The 13,181-nt window shown below is 39.3% G+C and overlaps 1 protein-coding gene across 2 annotated transcripts in view; it reads right to left on the bottom strand.

Moving 5' to 3' along the window:
• Positions 1-397: 397 nt before the first annotated feature.
• The window catches only part of cpped1 (calcineurin-like phosphoesterase domain containing 1), a 167,786-nt gene continuing 155,002 nt past the window's right edge, over positions 398-13,181 (bottom strand). The window contains exons 4-5 of one of the 2 annotated variants that reach the window (XM_052021958.1): positions 7,540-7,796; positions 398-2,148 (exon numbers count right to left, since the gene is read on the bottom strand). In XM_052021958.1, coding sequence (XP_051877918.1) covers positions 7,546-7,796 — 251 coding nt within the window. In that variant the 3' untranslated portion in view covers positions 398-2,148; positions 7,540-7,545. Of the gene's footprint in view, positions 7,797-13,181 lie in introns of both variants that reach the window. The other variant, XM_052021957.1, reaches the window with a different exon arrangement.

The raw sequence follows: 13,181 nt of genomic DNA, 5'->3' as shown, positions 1-13,181 counted from the left end.
TGGCTGAACTGAGATCAGCCAATACGCCAGATCAAACTTGGGATCTTTTTAGCTTGCATGGCTCTGCATCATACATTGCATTAATGGCTATGGACAATATCTACTGTTTTTCCAATATTATTATCAACATTAGTATGTTAGTACTTCCCTTACCAAAATGGGAAAGGGAAAAGAAACAAAATCTATTTAATAAAAAGACATAATACTGCTGGAAATCCAAATTAAAAACGATGAGGAAAACACTCAGCAGCATTTGTAGTTGGAGAAGCAGAGTTAATGTTTAAGGTCAATGATCTTTCATCTAGTTAATAGTCCACAGAAAGATTTGAATCTATATGCAAATAGACAAAACAATTTTATTTCAGCAAATACAAATGATGGCATATGGAACAAATAAATACCCAAATAGATTTTCAATGAAAGGCAAGAATTGGCCTGAAGACTGAAAAGAAATCTTGCACTGGCAGTGAGCTTTAAATTTGACAATGTGGATTAGCATTTATGAAATGAGAATGACGACTGGAATTACAAATCCAGAATGGCAGATGAGACCTAATAGTTACGGTGAAGTTTTGTAGTTCATTGAAAATATTCATTTACAGTGTACATTTCAAAATAGGATATTAATATTATTACAGATGGTCCAAAGAGTCACAAAATGATTCCTGAAGTAAATACAATGGCCTGTAATTTCCAGCAAGGTTGAATCACATTTAGGTTTTCACATTTTATACAAACAACTTCCTGAAATTGTAAATTAGAAACCTAAGACCTGAGTGAATGGGACAAGTAGCTGTGGATCTCCTTAATGAAACAGACTGAGAGGTATAAATTAGAGCAAAAATCAGGTTGGTGCTATACAGAATGAAAGAGAAATAATTTGATTTAAAAAGAAAAGTCAGAGAAAGAATGGAAAATGAAAGAAATATTTTTAAAGAAATTTGAAGGAATGAGACTCCGCATTGATAATGGTCAGTTTTCAGTACCAGAGAGATTGATTATTGGTAGGTACAATTATCACTTTGTTAGGAGATATTTAGAGTGATAAGGACAAAGACTAGCATTCTGCAGCAAGTTTAGTTCATACCTATCACACAACTACAGCAAATTCACATTGTTCAAATGATGTTAATTATCAGCAAAGTGTCAGTTTTGCATTGCTAACAGATGCAGGACAATGGACATTAACCATGGACAGAACCTTTGTTTAATTGTGCCTGAGCTTTGGCAGAAGTTGCTGCACATAAATAACAGTGGGTACCATTAGCATCAAGTGTATTTCAACAGTACATCTAAGGTTAAGTTATAAAGACTACCTTAACCTCTATATGCTGGAGGAAAAAATGGAATATAATTAAGGCTCCTTTGCATACCTGACTTTCTGTATATATAAGCCAGTAAATTCCTCTAGATAGGTGAACACTAATTCACTCTATTAATAATGCTATGTGAAAGCTGCCACATTGTTTGCTACCTGTAGTTACTTGTACTGAAGCACACAGCATATTTAACATAAGGTGTGATAATACTACATATTAATAAATGTTTGCTGTGGTACTCTTGCTTCCAGGTCAAAAGGCTCTGAATTTAAGTACCACTTCAGGAATTTGAGAACATAATGGGAACTGACAGTTTAGTTTACCACTGAAGGACTGCTACAGTGTCAAAGATGCTGTTTTGCAGGTGAGATGTTAATTCCAGGCCCCCTCTGCCCTCTCAGGTGAACATGGAGCTCCATAGTATGACTGGGAAGATTTTCTTCCTGATTTCTTGGCCAACTGTTATCCTTTAATCAACATTGCAAATTGATGGTATGGACATTTATTCAATTACTGTTTGCAACAGCTTGATATGCCTCATCAAAGACTGTCACAGATCCTACATTTTAACAGTGACTACACATCCAAAAGTATCACACTGGCTTTGGGGCCTCTGGAGATCAGGAAAGATATTATTGGAATGCAAGTATTTTAAATTCCTTTACCTGCTTCTTCATCAGATTGTCCAGCTGTAACCTATTAGCCCTGTGTAGCCCTAAGTAGCCATACGATTTATTCTGCTGACACCCAGTGTGTGGAGGAACATGGCACTAATCGACTTTATGATTAGTTTGACATTAATGTTAGCGTTGCCAGTGCTGATCAGATTCTGTGAATAAATTAAACAGTAAGGATTAATGTTCTGCTGGGGCCTTATTTGGGTAAATTGCTGGATTGCTGCTAAATTTGTACATAATTGCCTATAATTCTGATCCAAAGTAATTTTTGGGTTGTGATTTCGCATGTTTATTGTATGAGTTGATGTCACGTTTTCTTTATCCAAGTATTTTACTCTGATCTTAAGGTAAATATAGAACAGTCTATATATGGGTCGTTAGCACAGATTATATAGTTGTCATCTAATTAATAAGAACTCATCACTGATGCACTCTATTAACAATGCTGTGTGAAAGCTGACGTTGAAGTGGATCATTTATTTTCCCTGCTTGCTCTCTGAAATGGCTTGTGATGTTTTTCTGGGTTAATGCTACTGTGTGACTATGTGTTTCAGTTACATCTATTCTGTGGTTGCTAGGGCAGGATAATTGCACCAGCTCTTTGTGACACTGGTGCTATATCCTGCAACTTTCAGATTAACTTTTTAAATTTGAGATTCCCTGTGATACTGTGCAAGATGATCGAATTTTGCATGTAGACTCTGTGCTGAAGATGACAGTTAAATGTAATGCAGGATTATAATTGCAATGATACCTTTTAGATTTGGCTGAGACCTTGATACTCCTGTAAGCCTTGGCACTGCAGTGAGCATTCTGGTCCACCAGTCGTTGTGGGCTCCCAGCTGGAGGTGGAGAGGCAGGGCAGCACAGAGAGAGGGGCCAGCTAGGACACAGTGTGTCTGTAATATGTACATAATACATTTATGTTCATAGTGTGGAACGTGTGCATATTATGTTTAATGTGTACCTATATATTTGAAGTCCTGTACATGAGTGATGACTGGAGGTGGCACGGGCATCACTTGAGTGGACCAGGTGAAATTTTAGAAATGAATCACGTGCAAGATTTCCAAAATGGAGAGGTGCATTGAGTGCTTGTGCGACTTCCTTCTCAGGTAATTTTGTGTAGAACTATCTTTATTACATCAGCCATTTACTCTAAGAAATCTCTCTCCTAAATCCCAACCACACTTGTGCACCTTCCCCACTCTGTGCTTCAATCTTGTGATTGATGGTTGCAGGCAGCACCCCCCAGCCAACACATCCAAGCTTATCCCCCCACCCAGCATACTCTTGTCCCAAAATACCCCTCTCCATTACACTGACAACCATATTCCTGCATTGTCACAAACAGTAAGCAACGTTACAGCTCTTGGCACTGATTGGAACATGCTTTGTTGTGGCATATTGCAACTAAAAATAATTGTCAGAGGCATTGGGCCAAATCCATTGAGTTCCCAGGTGTGATGGGTATAACAAGTTTATGTGAGTTCAGTGTAGCTAAGTCTTTCAGTGGGGTTTGAAATCATAATCTTTTGAATCCAGTTCCAGTTGAAAGGTAACATGAAAGCAGCATTGAACATAAAATGATTGAAATATTCCAAAGAAATATTCAGCATGATTATAATTGCAAAGATACCTTTTGGATTTAGCTGAAATCTTGATTACAGAGAAGTTCCATGACATATAGAAAACCAGAGAATTTTTCAGCAGTGTACATTCAGTGCATTGAGCCAGAAAAAGCTGCCTACTCAGACCCATTTTCCTTTCTTGAAGTTTGGCAATGTGTTCCCAACCTCCAAACAGCATCTCCACCTTCATAACCCCACTCCCTTCCCAACCCTGAATTAAATCCTACCTGAAGGTCAACTATAGTGGCTGACAGCAGAAAAGTGACTCCACTATTTAAGAAAGGAAACTGTGGTAACATTCCGATATCCATTATCTGATTGATTGTTCAGAAACCCCAATGATTCGGCCTCTGGCTCACTTGGGTGCTGACTCCCTTGCACCCTCCAACACAACGAGACCCTGGTTGCTGCCCTCCCTTGGGTTCAGAGGAAAACTTTGTTACACTACGTAACACAAATAGAAATTGGTGGTGTTGTGGATAGTGAGGAAGGTCGTCAAAGGATACAGCAGGATATAGATCAGTTGAAATTTAGGCAGATAAATGGTAGGTCGAGTTTAATCTGGACAAGAACGAGGTGATGCATTTTGGGAGATCAAATGCAAGAGGAAAGTATATAATGAATGGCAAGACCCCTTGGAGCATTAATGTGCTGAGGGATCTTGGGGTGCAAATCTATAGCTCTCTGAAGGTGGTAACACAAATGGCTAGGGCGGTAAAAAAGGTGTACAGTGTGATTACCTGATTCAGTCCGGGCAATGCTGTAGCTATATAAACTTTGGCTAGGCCACATCTGGAGTACTGTGTGCAGTCCTGGTTGCTGCACTATAACAAGCATGTGGAAGCTTTGGAGAGGGTGAAGAAGAGGCTCACCAGGATTTTGCCTGGATTAAAGAATATTAGCTACAAGGAGAGGCTGGACAAACTTGGATTGTTTTCTGTGGAGCGTCGGAGGCTGAGGGGTGACCTGATAGAAGTTTATAAGATTATGAGAGGCGTAGGTAGGGTAGATAGTCTTTTCCCAGGGTGGAAATGTCAAATACTAGAGAGCATAGGTTTAAGGTGAGAGGGGGAGATTTTAAAGGGGGTATGTGAGGCACATTTTTATTTACAGAGAGTGGTAGGTGCCTGGAACGCATTGCCAGAGGAGGTAGTAGAAGCAAATACAATAGCAACATTTAAGAGGAATATGGGCAGGGTCTAGAGGGATACAGACCACATGTAGGCAGGTGGGCTGAAGTGCCTGTTCCTGTGCTGTACTTTTCTATGTACTGTGAAAAGAGACGCATAAAAATGGATTAAAAGTGTGTTGGGGTATTAATAGGAATATCATCCAATAGCCCAGTCTACAGCACCAAAGTCCAGATTAATGGAGTTAGCCTCCTGTCAGTAGTAGGGAAAAATGCTAGAATCTATAATGAAGACTGTAACAAGAGAGCATTTAAAAAATAATAATAGAATTGAACATCATGGATTTACGAAAGGAAAAGCAACTTTGACGAATCTGTTGGAGTTCTTTGAGTAAAACAGATGGGGTGGAACTAGTAGGTGTTACGTGTATGGCTGTAGAAAGAAGTTCCACGCAGGAGGGTAGTCATCAAAGTTAGAGCACACCAAGTCAGAGGTAATATACTGATATTGATTGAGAATTACTTATTGGACAGGAAGCAAAGAGAATAAACAGATCTTTATCAGCCTGGCAGGCTGTGGCAAGTCTGGTACCACAGGAATTGGTGCTTATGATTTTACATGTATTTATGATCTATATCAGTCATTTACCATGTTGGCTTTTATTACAAGATGACCTGAGTATAGGATGGCTCAGTGTTATTGCGTATTACTGCCTTAATGAGATTGCACCTTTCCCCTGGCTGAGGAGTCTGGGGCCAGGGGTCAGAGTCTCAGAATAAGAGGTAGGCCAATGAGGAGAAATTTCTTCAAGTTGAAGGTAGTGAATCTTTGAGCCTCTGGCGTAAAGGATTCCAGGCAATGAACTCATTCAAAACCGAAATCGATAGATTTCTTGACGTTAAGGGATGTGAGATTAGTGATAAGGTAGAAGATCAGACATGTACTTGATGGAAGGTGTAGCTTGCTTGAAAGGACTGAATGGCCTATTCCAGGCCCTGTTTCTCATGTAAATGGAATTCCAGGCACGTATTATATAATATGCAAGCTTAAAACCTGAATCCATTTCTACTGACAGCTAATGTTAAGCTTAAGAAAGCATGTAAAATTCAGTTTTGGGCTGTTGCACTGCATTAACTTCAAAAATCTTGTGCGTTTCTTCATATTATTTCTCAAACTTTATCAGACATAAATTGAATAATGCAATGTTAAACCCACAGTTTCCATGTCAAGGTATCAGAATGCTTAGGTTCTTCCAATACTGATATCTACTCCATTTGTCAGATTAAATGATCAAGCAAGGTTAATGTTTTACTTACACATCTATGACAGTTGTTTAGATCAGACTGAGAATAGTTAGTATATGCTGGGAGATCAAGTAATGGGAATTATGAATAAGTACAGAAAAGATCACAACATGATAATCCTGCATTGTGAAATTTAAATGGAGACACAAGAGACTGCAGATGCTGGAATCTGGAGCAAGCAACAAAAACTGCTGGAGGAACTCAGTGGCTCAAGCAGCAAATGTGGAGACAAAGGGATGATCGACGTTTCAGGTCGAGATGCAGAACCTTAACCACGTGCAGGCTCTTGACCCAAAACACCGACCACAGATGCAACCTACTGCATTCCTCCAGCAGTTTTTTTATTTCTTGTGAAATTTACATTTGCTTTGCTATTTTGTATAATTCAGTTGAACTAAAGACAGAATCACCTGGCTGTGAAAAATTATAGAAATGTCATTTATTTAACTCTTCCATGATCTCAGGGCATCACAAGGTGTCTGAAGTGTACTCACTGTTGTAGTTTAGGAAACATGGCAGCTACTGTATAGAAATTGCATAGCAAGCTCCCACAAAAAGAAATCTGATAATGCCTAGTTGAAATGTTTTTTTGTGTGATATTTATTGACATCTCCGATCATGCAGCATGCTCTCAATGCTGCAGTGGAGTAGTAGCCAGGAGTTTTGTGCTCACACATCATTGATACAGTAACAATTTTGCAGTCAGTGCACAGAAACCTAAAAGTCTGATTATACTGGAAACAACAGACCACAGTAGCATTGAGATTCAGTGCTGATTTTGACCCCAGACATTTCCCATGTATAGAATGGTTTCCAGATTATGGGGTGGATACAGAGTGGTTTTTTTTCCATTTATAACCAGTCTGAAATGAAAGTAACAATGGGCTCAAGCTGCCTTGTTACCACAGCGACATCCAATTAACACTCTGGTTGGACACATAACTAAGTGTCTGCCTGAGGTTCTGTCCAATGGCAAGCTTCTGAAGTGTTAGTTAAATTATACCATAAGTGGAATCCTGCAAATTGTGCCTCGTGTCAGAAAAAAAATTGCTGTAATTTTTAATTGATTAACCTAACAATGAACATGTCAAAACTAAATCCTGACTAATATTTTTTTTACTAATTAAGCTGTATTTTTGGCATTCTTGCTTATATTTCCTTTATTATTTGCAATACTTCGAAGTGTGACAGATTGTATCGAGAGTCAAGTATAGATCACAAATTAAAGTGATGACAGCTGACAAAGTGGTAGCACAGATGCTGGCAAAAATAGAGCCACAAAGAGTCTGAGAATTATACCTATAACTGCTTAAAATAACAGTCATCTACCCAAAACAAAAAATATAGAAAAATCATTTGGTAGAGTTTCATTATGGAAGCTCTGACTTTATAATATCTTAAGAAAAATCAATGAACTTTAGCAGATGTACAAATTTATCCACTGATGCCACTCATGGTCCTTGAGTGCCCTTTCTCACCATTATTCAGTATAGGTGGAGATTTGGAACATTTTCTTCACTATGGTGGGAGATCACCTCGTCCACTGTAACATCGCTGAGTTCATCCAGACTGATATACCTGTGATGGACATTCTTCTCTGTCACTGCCACCACCCGCACGCCGTGCTTGTCCTGTCCCAGCTGGCAGCCTATGGCCGAAGTCACCACCATATCCAGGTCATTAAACCTGCCACCGGCGTTCCGGTGGTAATGGCCGGAAAAGACTGCCTTCACACCTGGAATAAATCAAACAAAATCCATGTATAAAGATGTACTAGGATGCATTTCACTTCTTAGTTTAGCTTCTTTTGGCAAGCATACTGCTGCTAAAATGCTCCACAATGTTTAGTTTCCACATCAGCTATGCAAAGAATTTTGAGGAGTGTTTATACATTTTACAACCAATCTCTGGAATTATGATTACTTACCATTGTATCCCACTGGATTCCATTGAATGGAGTCAATATGGAAACTGATGTGCAGTTCCAAGGACCCAAAGGAATCAGTGAAGAATGCTTTTATATGCAATAAATTAAATTTGTACAGTTTTCTTTTCAGGGTGAGCTGGCGCTTTCTTTCCCACCACAGCGTTTTCCCTTGATTTTTCAAAGGAGTGTAGAAACCCTCAGAGCTGATGTCAGTGTGCTGGGACCTTGGGGAAAGCTTATGAAATTCCCTAACGTCACCAAGTTTGTTGCTGCCAGCTGCTACACGCTGGAGCTACATTGTGATGTTACAGACAAAACTATAACAAAAAGCCCTAAGAAGTTAAAAGAGAATGTTTGTTTATGTTCAAAGTCAAAGGGAGTATTTGGTCAAACTGTTCTTAGGGTTCTTGTATTGCTGCTATCTTGTGCAAAGAAGAGCTGTGTTGGTTTGGAAAACCTTTCCTCCATCTTAGTCTGGAATTAAAGCAAAATTCACAGGTAAATGTTCATTTTCTGTGCCTGAGTAGTTATATGTCAGAGGAGAGTGCTCACCCATTGTGTCAGGGTCACATCTCTAATTCAGTGACATTGACAGAAGGAATGGAGAAGGTGTGCTTTTTACACCCCCTACATTGGCATTTAAAACAGTCCAGCCTGCTATTCTAATAGATTTTTTTTGTATAGATAACATGGAAAGGAAATACCAGGAGAATGATGTTTTAACTTCAGAACCAAATAATAGAAAAGTTAACGCAGTATTGAAAGGAGTGGTCAGCACGGTGGTGCAGCTAGTAGAGCCACTACCTCACAGTGCCAGAAATCTGGGTTCGATCCTGACCTTGGGTGCTGTCTATGTGGAGTTTGCACGTTCTCCCTGTAACCATGTGGGTGTCCTTTGGGTGCTCCAGTTTCCTCCCACATCCTAAAGACGTGTGGGTCGGTTGGTTAATTGGCTGCAGTAAATTGGTCCCTGTGTGTAGGTCAGTAGTACAATCTGTGCAGGAGAAATGTGGGGAGAATAAAAAAGGATTAATGTAGGATTAGTGTAAATGGTTGGTTGATGGACCACACGGCCTGTTTCTGTGCTGTATCTGTGACTCAAATGGTCATCAGTGACAGAAGTGGGAAGAAGCAAGGTAAATAGAGCAATTAATAGTCTAATCAGTGCTGAAGTCCGAAGTCAATGGCAGTTTGACAATGACTTAATTCCATAACTCCTCTCATTATCTCGTTCTCTGCAGTAACATCTTAGAAATATAAGAAATCATTTCCCTCGTATAAATGAACAATTCAGCCACAAGACAGTCAAGGATGATTTCCTATGTATATACTTTTACTTCGATAATTGATACAGGAAATTCCACTCATCCGAATATCTTCTCTGGGGAACTAAGTAAAAAAATTTTACTAATATATTTTGAAGGATTTACATAACTGGTTAACATTTTAATATTTTAAAATTAAATCCGTAAAGGTTAATTTAAAATAAGTCAATGATCAAAAAAATTTTTGGTCAACCGAATTATACAAAAGCAATTTAGAATGTTTTTATTTTCAAAAAGAGCTTCATCAAGTCATGCGAGTTTTGAGACCTTCTACAAGTGTCACTCAAGGCTGCTCTGTGGTAATACCACTTGACATTTCAATTTATTCAGCTTGATCACATTTTATGGTGTTGGTCACCTTATTCAATCATTTGACATTGTGAATAGCCACACGCATTAACCTCAACACATGAACAATGCAGAATGACAATGAGAAACCATATGGAGATCAGGAATGCAAAGAAAGATGTAAACATCATTAATGACAAAGAGCATTTCAAATAGGGGTCCTAATAAAATCCATGATGATTTGGGAAAAAAAAGTCTGGATCTCTTAAGGTACCTGCTCTCCTGCACTCACTCTTGGTCTGCTGGTGAAGGGTCGATCTCACTGGCCTACCACATCCAGGTGTTTGGGAGTGAGGACTAGCAAGGCCTCAGGCAACAGATTCCCTAATAGGAGGCAGAGCTGAGGTAGAACCTCATCTTTGTCAGAACTAGTACAGTAATGTAAATGTCCAATATTCAGAGATATTCAAAATCAATTACAATTAATTGTAAAAGATTTAGACAACAAAAATTTGTAAAAAATATTACTTAAATAATAAACTACATTAATGCAAATTAATCAATATCATTTTCTTCCTAACCAGGAATTGCCAATCGTTTGAATGAGTCATAGCATGGGAACAGGCCTTTTGGCCCAACTCATCCATACTAACCAAGATGCTCATTTGCCCACATCCCTCTAAACCTTTCCTATTATTGTAACTGCCTCATCCACTTCCTCTGGTAGCTTGTTCCATATACCCACCACCCTCTACGTGAAGTTGTCCCTCGGGTCCCTTTTAAATCTTTCCTCTCTCACCTTAAACCTATGCCCTCTTTTTCTTGGGAAAAAGACTGTGTGCATTCACTCTGTCAATTCCCCTTAGGATTTTATAACGTCACTCCTCAATCTCCTACATGCAGAGGAATAAAGTCCAAGCCTGCCCAACCTCTCCCTATAACTCAGGCTACTCCTATATTCAATGCCCTGACTGATGAAGGCCAGCCTGCCAAATGCCTGCTTCACCACCCTGTCTACCTGTGGGGAATGAAACTGAGCTTTTGCCAAGCCTGTCTGGTACTGGATGTCCCTGTGTAATACTGGGGAATCTCAGCAACTTGGGGCTCTGCTGAGACTGGGACTCACTGAGGTTTAAACAGCTGGTCACTGACCCTTCTGATCAGAACCACCGACTCCATTCAGCAAAATATGTCATAACATCAAAATTCAATTTCCTTACACCCTGCCCCCCCCCCCCCCCAACCAAAAAATGCACAATGGGCCAGAATTTACTGTAACTGGCTCATGAAGAGTATCTGCAGTTTGTTAGTCATGGTTTGGCCACTTATATCCCATGAGATTTTGTGCACAAATTGCTGCAACTGAGACAGTGAAACACCATGGCAACTACCCCACCCTGCAGAACTTCAGGGATCTGAGAGAGTGGAGCCAGGGGAAGAGATGTTGCTTTCTTGTAACCCAAGTAGGGGTAAGAGACACATCTCAGATTGCCACTTCTGGATGTTTCCATTAAACTCCTCATCTGTCTTTTTTTAAGTTGCTGTTGTATTTGCAAATAAATAACATTGAATGCTATTTGCTCAATGTTATTTTTACATTAGATTCTGACCCAGTAAGTTGCTGAAACACAAGCCTGCAAAGACAACTAACTTCATTTGAGGCCATGCCAGTGAAGATGTAACTGGCCTCAACGCCACTTGGTTAGGGAGAATAATTAGCTGAGATACTCACTCCTGATCACTAGAGTTTGCACATGTGGACCTTAAATGAGAGGATATGACTTGCATGTCTGCTGATCTTCACCATCACAGTTCACCTGCACAAGGGGAATATGGTTGATAACTAGCAGCTAAGGAGGGAATTCTGTTTAGGGACAGGTGTGAAACAGCATGGTAATACCTCTGGAGAGACAGGGTAGACAATAGGCAAGAAAAAAAAGAACAGAATGTTTTTGTCATGTTGGGAAGCACTTTCCTAGTTTTGCCCTTATAACTTGAGGATACAGAGAAGATTCACAAGGTTGTTGTCAGCATTGGAGAATAACATTTGTGAATGGAGTCCTCTTAGGGTGAGATTTTTTTTTAGTTGGAACAGGCTGAGAGGAGATTTAATTCAGGCATAGATAATTCAGCCTGAGATAGTGTGGACTACTTTTAGGAGAAGGGCCAAAAACCAATAAATAAAGATCTAAGGGATTTGACGGGATTGGAGGGGAACTTGTTTTCATTAAGATAGTGGTCAGAAGTTGTAGAGGCAAGATTCCTTATTGCATTGCAGAAGTGCTTGGATGAGCACTCGAAACTCTATCCTATAAGCTGGGAAATGGGCAATTCCTCTATTATCCAGCATGACAACAATAGGCCAAGTGGTGTGCCATGAGTTTTGATAATTCTATTCCATGAAACACCTCAGGGCAGACATTCATTGGTTGGTTGGTTGGTAATCTGAAATCAACTTGAAATACATGGACCAAGTTCTACAACAAGCAGGTAATTTGCTCTGGCAGATAACCAACCAGCTGCTGAAGAAAACCATATCCCCTCAACACCCATTACCTCCGAATACATTCCAAACAAAAATACCAAGAAAAAATACTAGTTATTGTATTTCCTGTTAAATATGATTTTATAAAGTACACCAATAGAGGTGACCTCAAGTTGGAATTGCTGGGATTATTTTTCTAATGAAATTAATATTTAAAACACCAAACATTCTTATCTAACCTATCAACAAGAAATCATTCAGCATTTGTAATTACAATTTGTAAGTACATTATGTTACCTCTAACTAATTTTAATCCTTCCCCAGGTTAATTTTTAAATGAAGAGATAGGCTGCTTGGTCAGTACATTGGCGGGTCTAAATCACCCCTGGTGCAGGTGGTTGGCAGGAGAATCAGTGTGGACTTGATGGACACAAGAGAGAGCCAGTTATGGGGGATAAATGCAGGAATGGGAACAATGGGATTGCTCTGAGAGCTGGCATAGATTTGATGTGCCGAAAGGCCTCGTGCCATGAAACAATGAAAAGTGTTTCACAGATTCCACTACCCTGCAATTGGTTTGAGGAAGTTGCTAAGCAAAAAATGCTGGTCTTGAAAATGAGTATTTCAGTTGCTCAACCTATTTATGGCCGGAACAAATAGCCACATTTCCTAAGGAGCTACTGTGCACATATACAGACAAATTGTTGACTTTCACACAAAACATCCCTTTACTAAGCAAAAACAATACACGCTTTTCCAAATACTCTTTTTTGCAGACTGTCAAAAGCTAAATGCATCAAAAAAGTAGTGATGCATTCTAATTGTGCTGTTTTGTTAAATAAAATACTGTCTGTTAATTGTCCCATAAGTAGTTATTTGTTACAGTTAATTTGCATTAAATGTATACCACCTTATCAAAACATATAATCAGTCTACTACATTATACCAAGGCACCAATTTATATATAAACCTCCCTGTTCAGCGAATGCTGTCAGGAATCGGTCAGTAATCACACTGATCAGGAGCTGTGACTGACCCTATGTGTTATGAGGGGTACAGCAGAGAGGCAGGATTATATCACAAAGATGGGTCACT

The sequence above is a fragment of the Pristis pectinata genome, chromosome 8, assembly GCF_009764475.1.
Source record: "Pristis pectinata isolate sPriPec2 chromosome 8, sPriPec2.1.pri, whole genome shotgun sequence".
Taxonomy (NCBI): domain Eukaryota; kingdom Metazoa; phylum Chordata; class Chondrichthyes; order Rhinopristiformes; family Pristidae; genus Pristis; species Pristis pectinata.
Note: the sequence above shows the minus strand (reverse complement) of the source record. Positions and strands in the feature narration are given on the sequence as shown.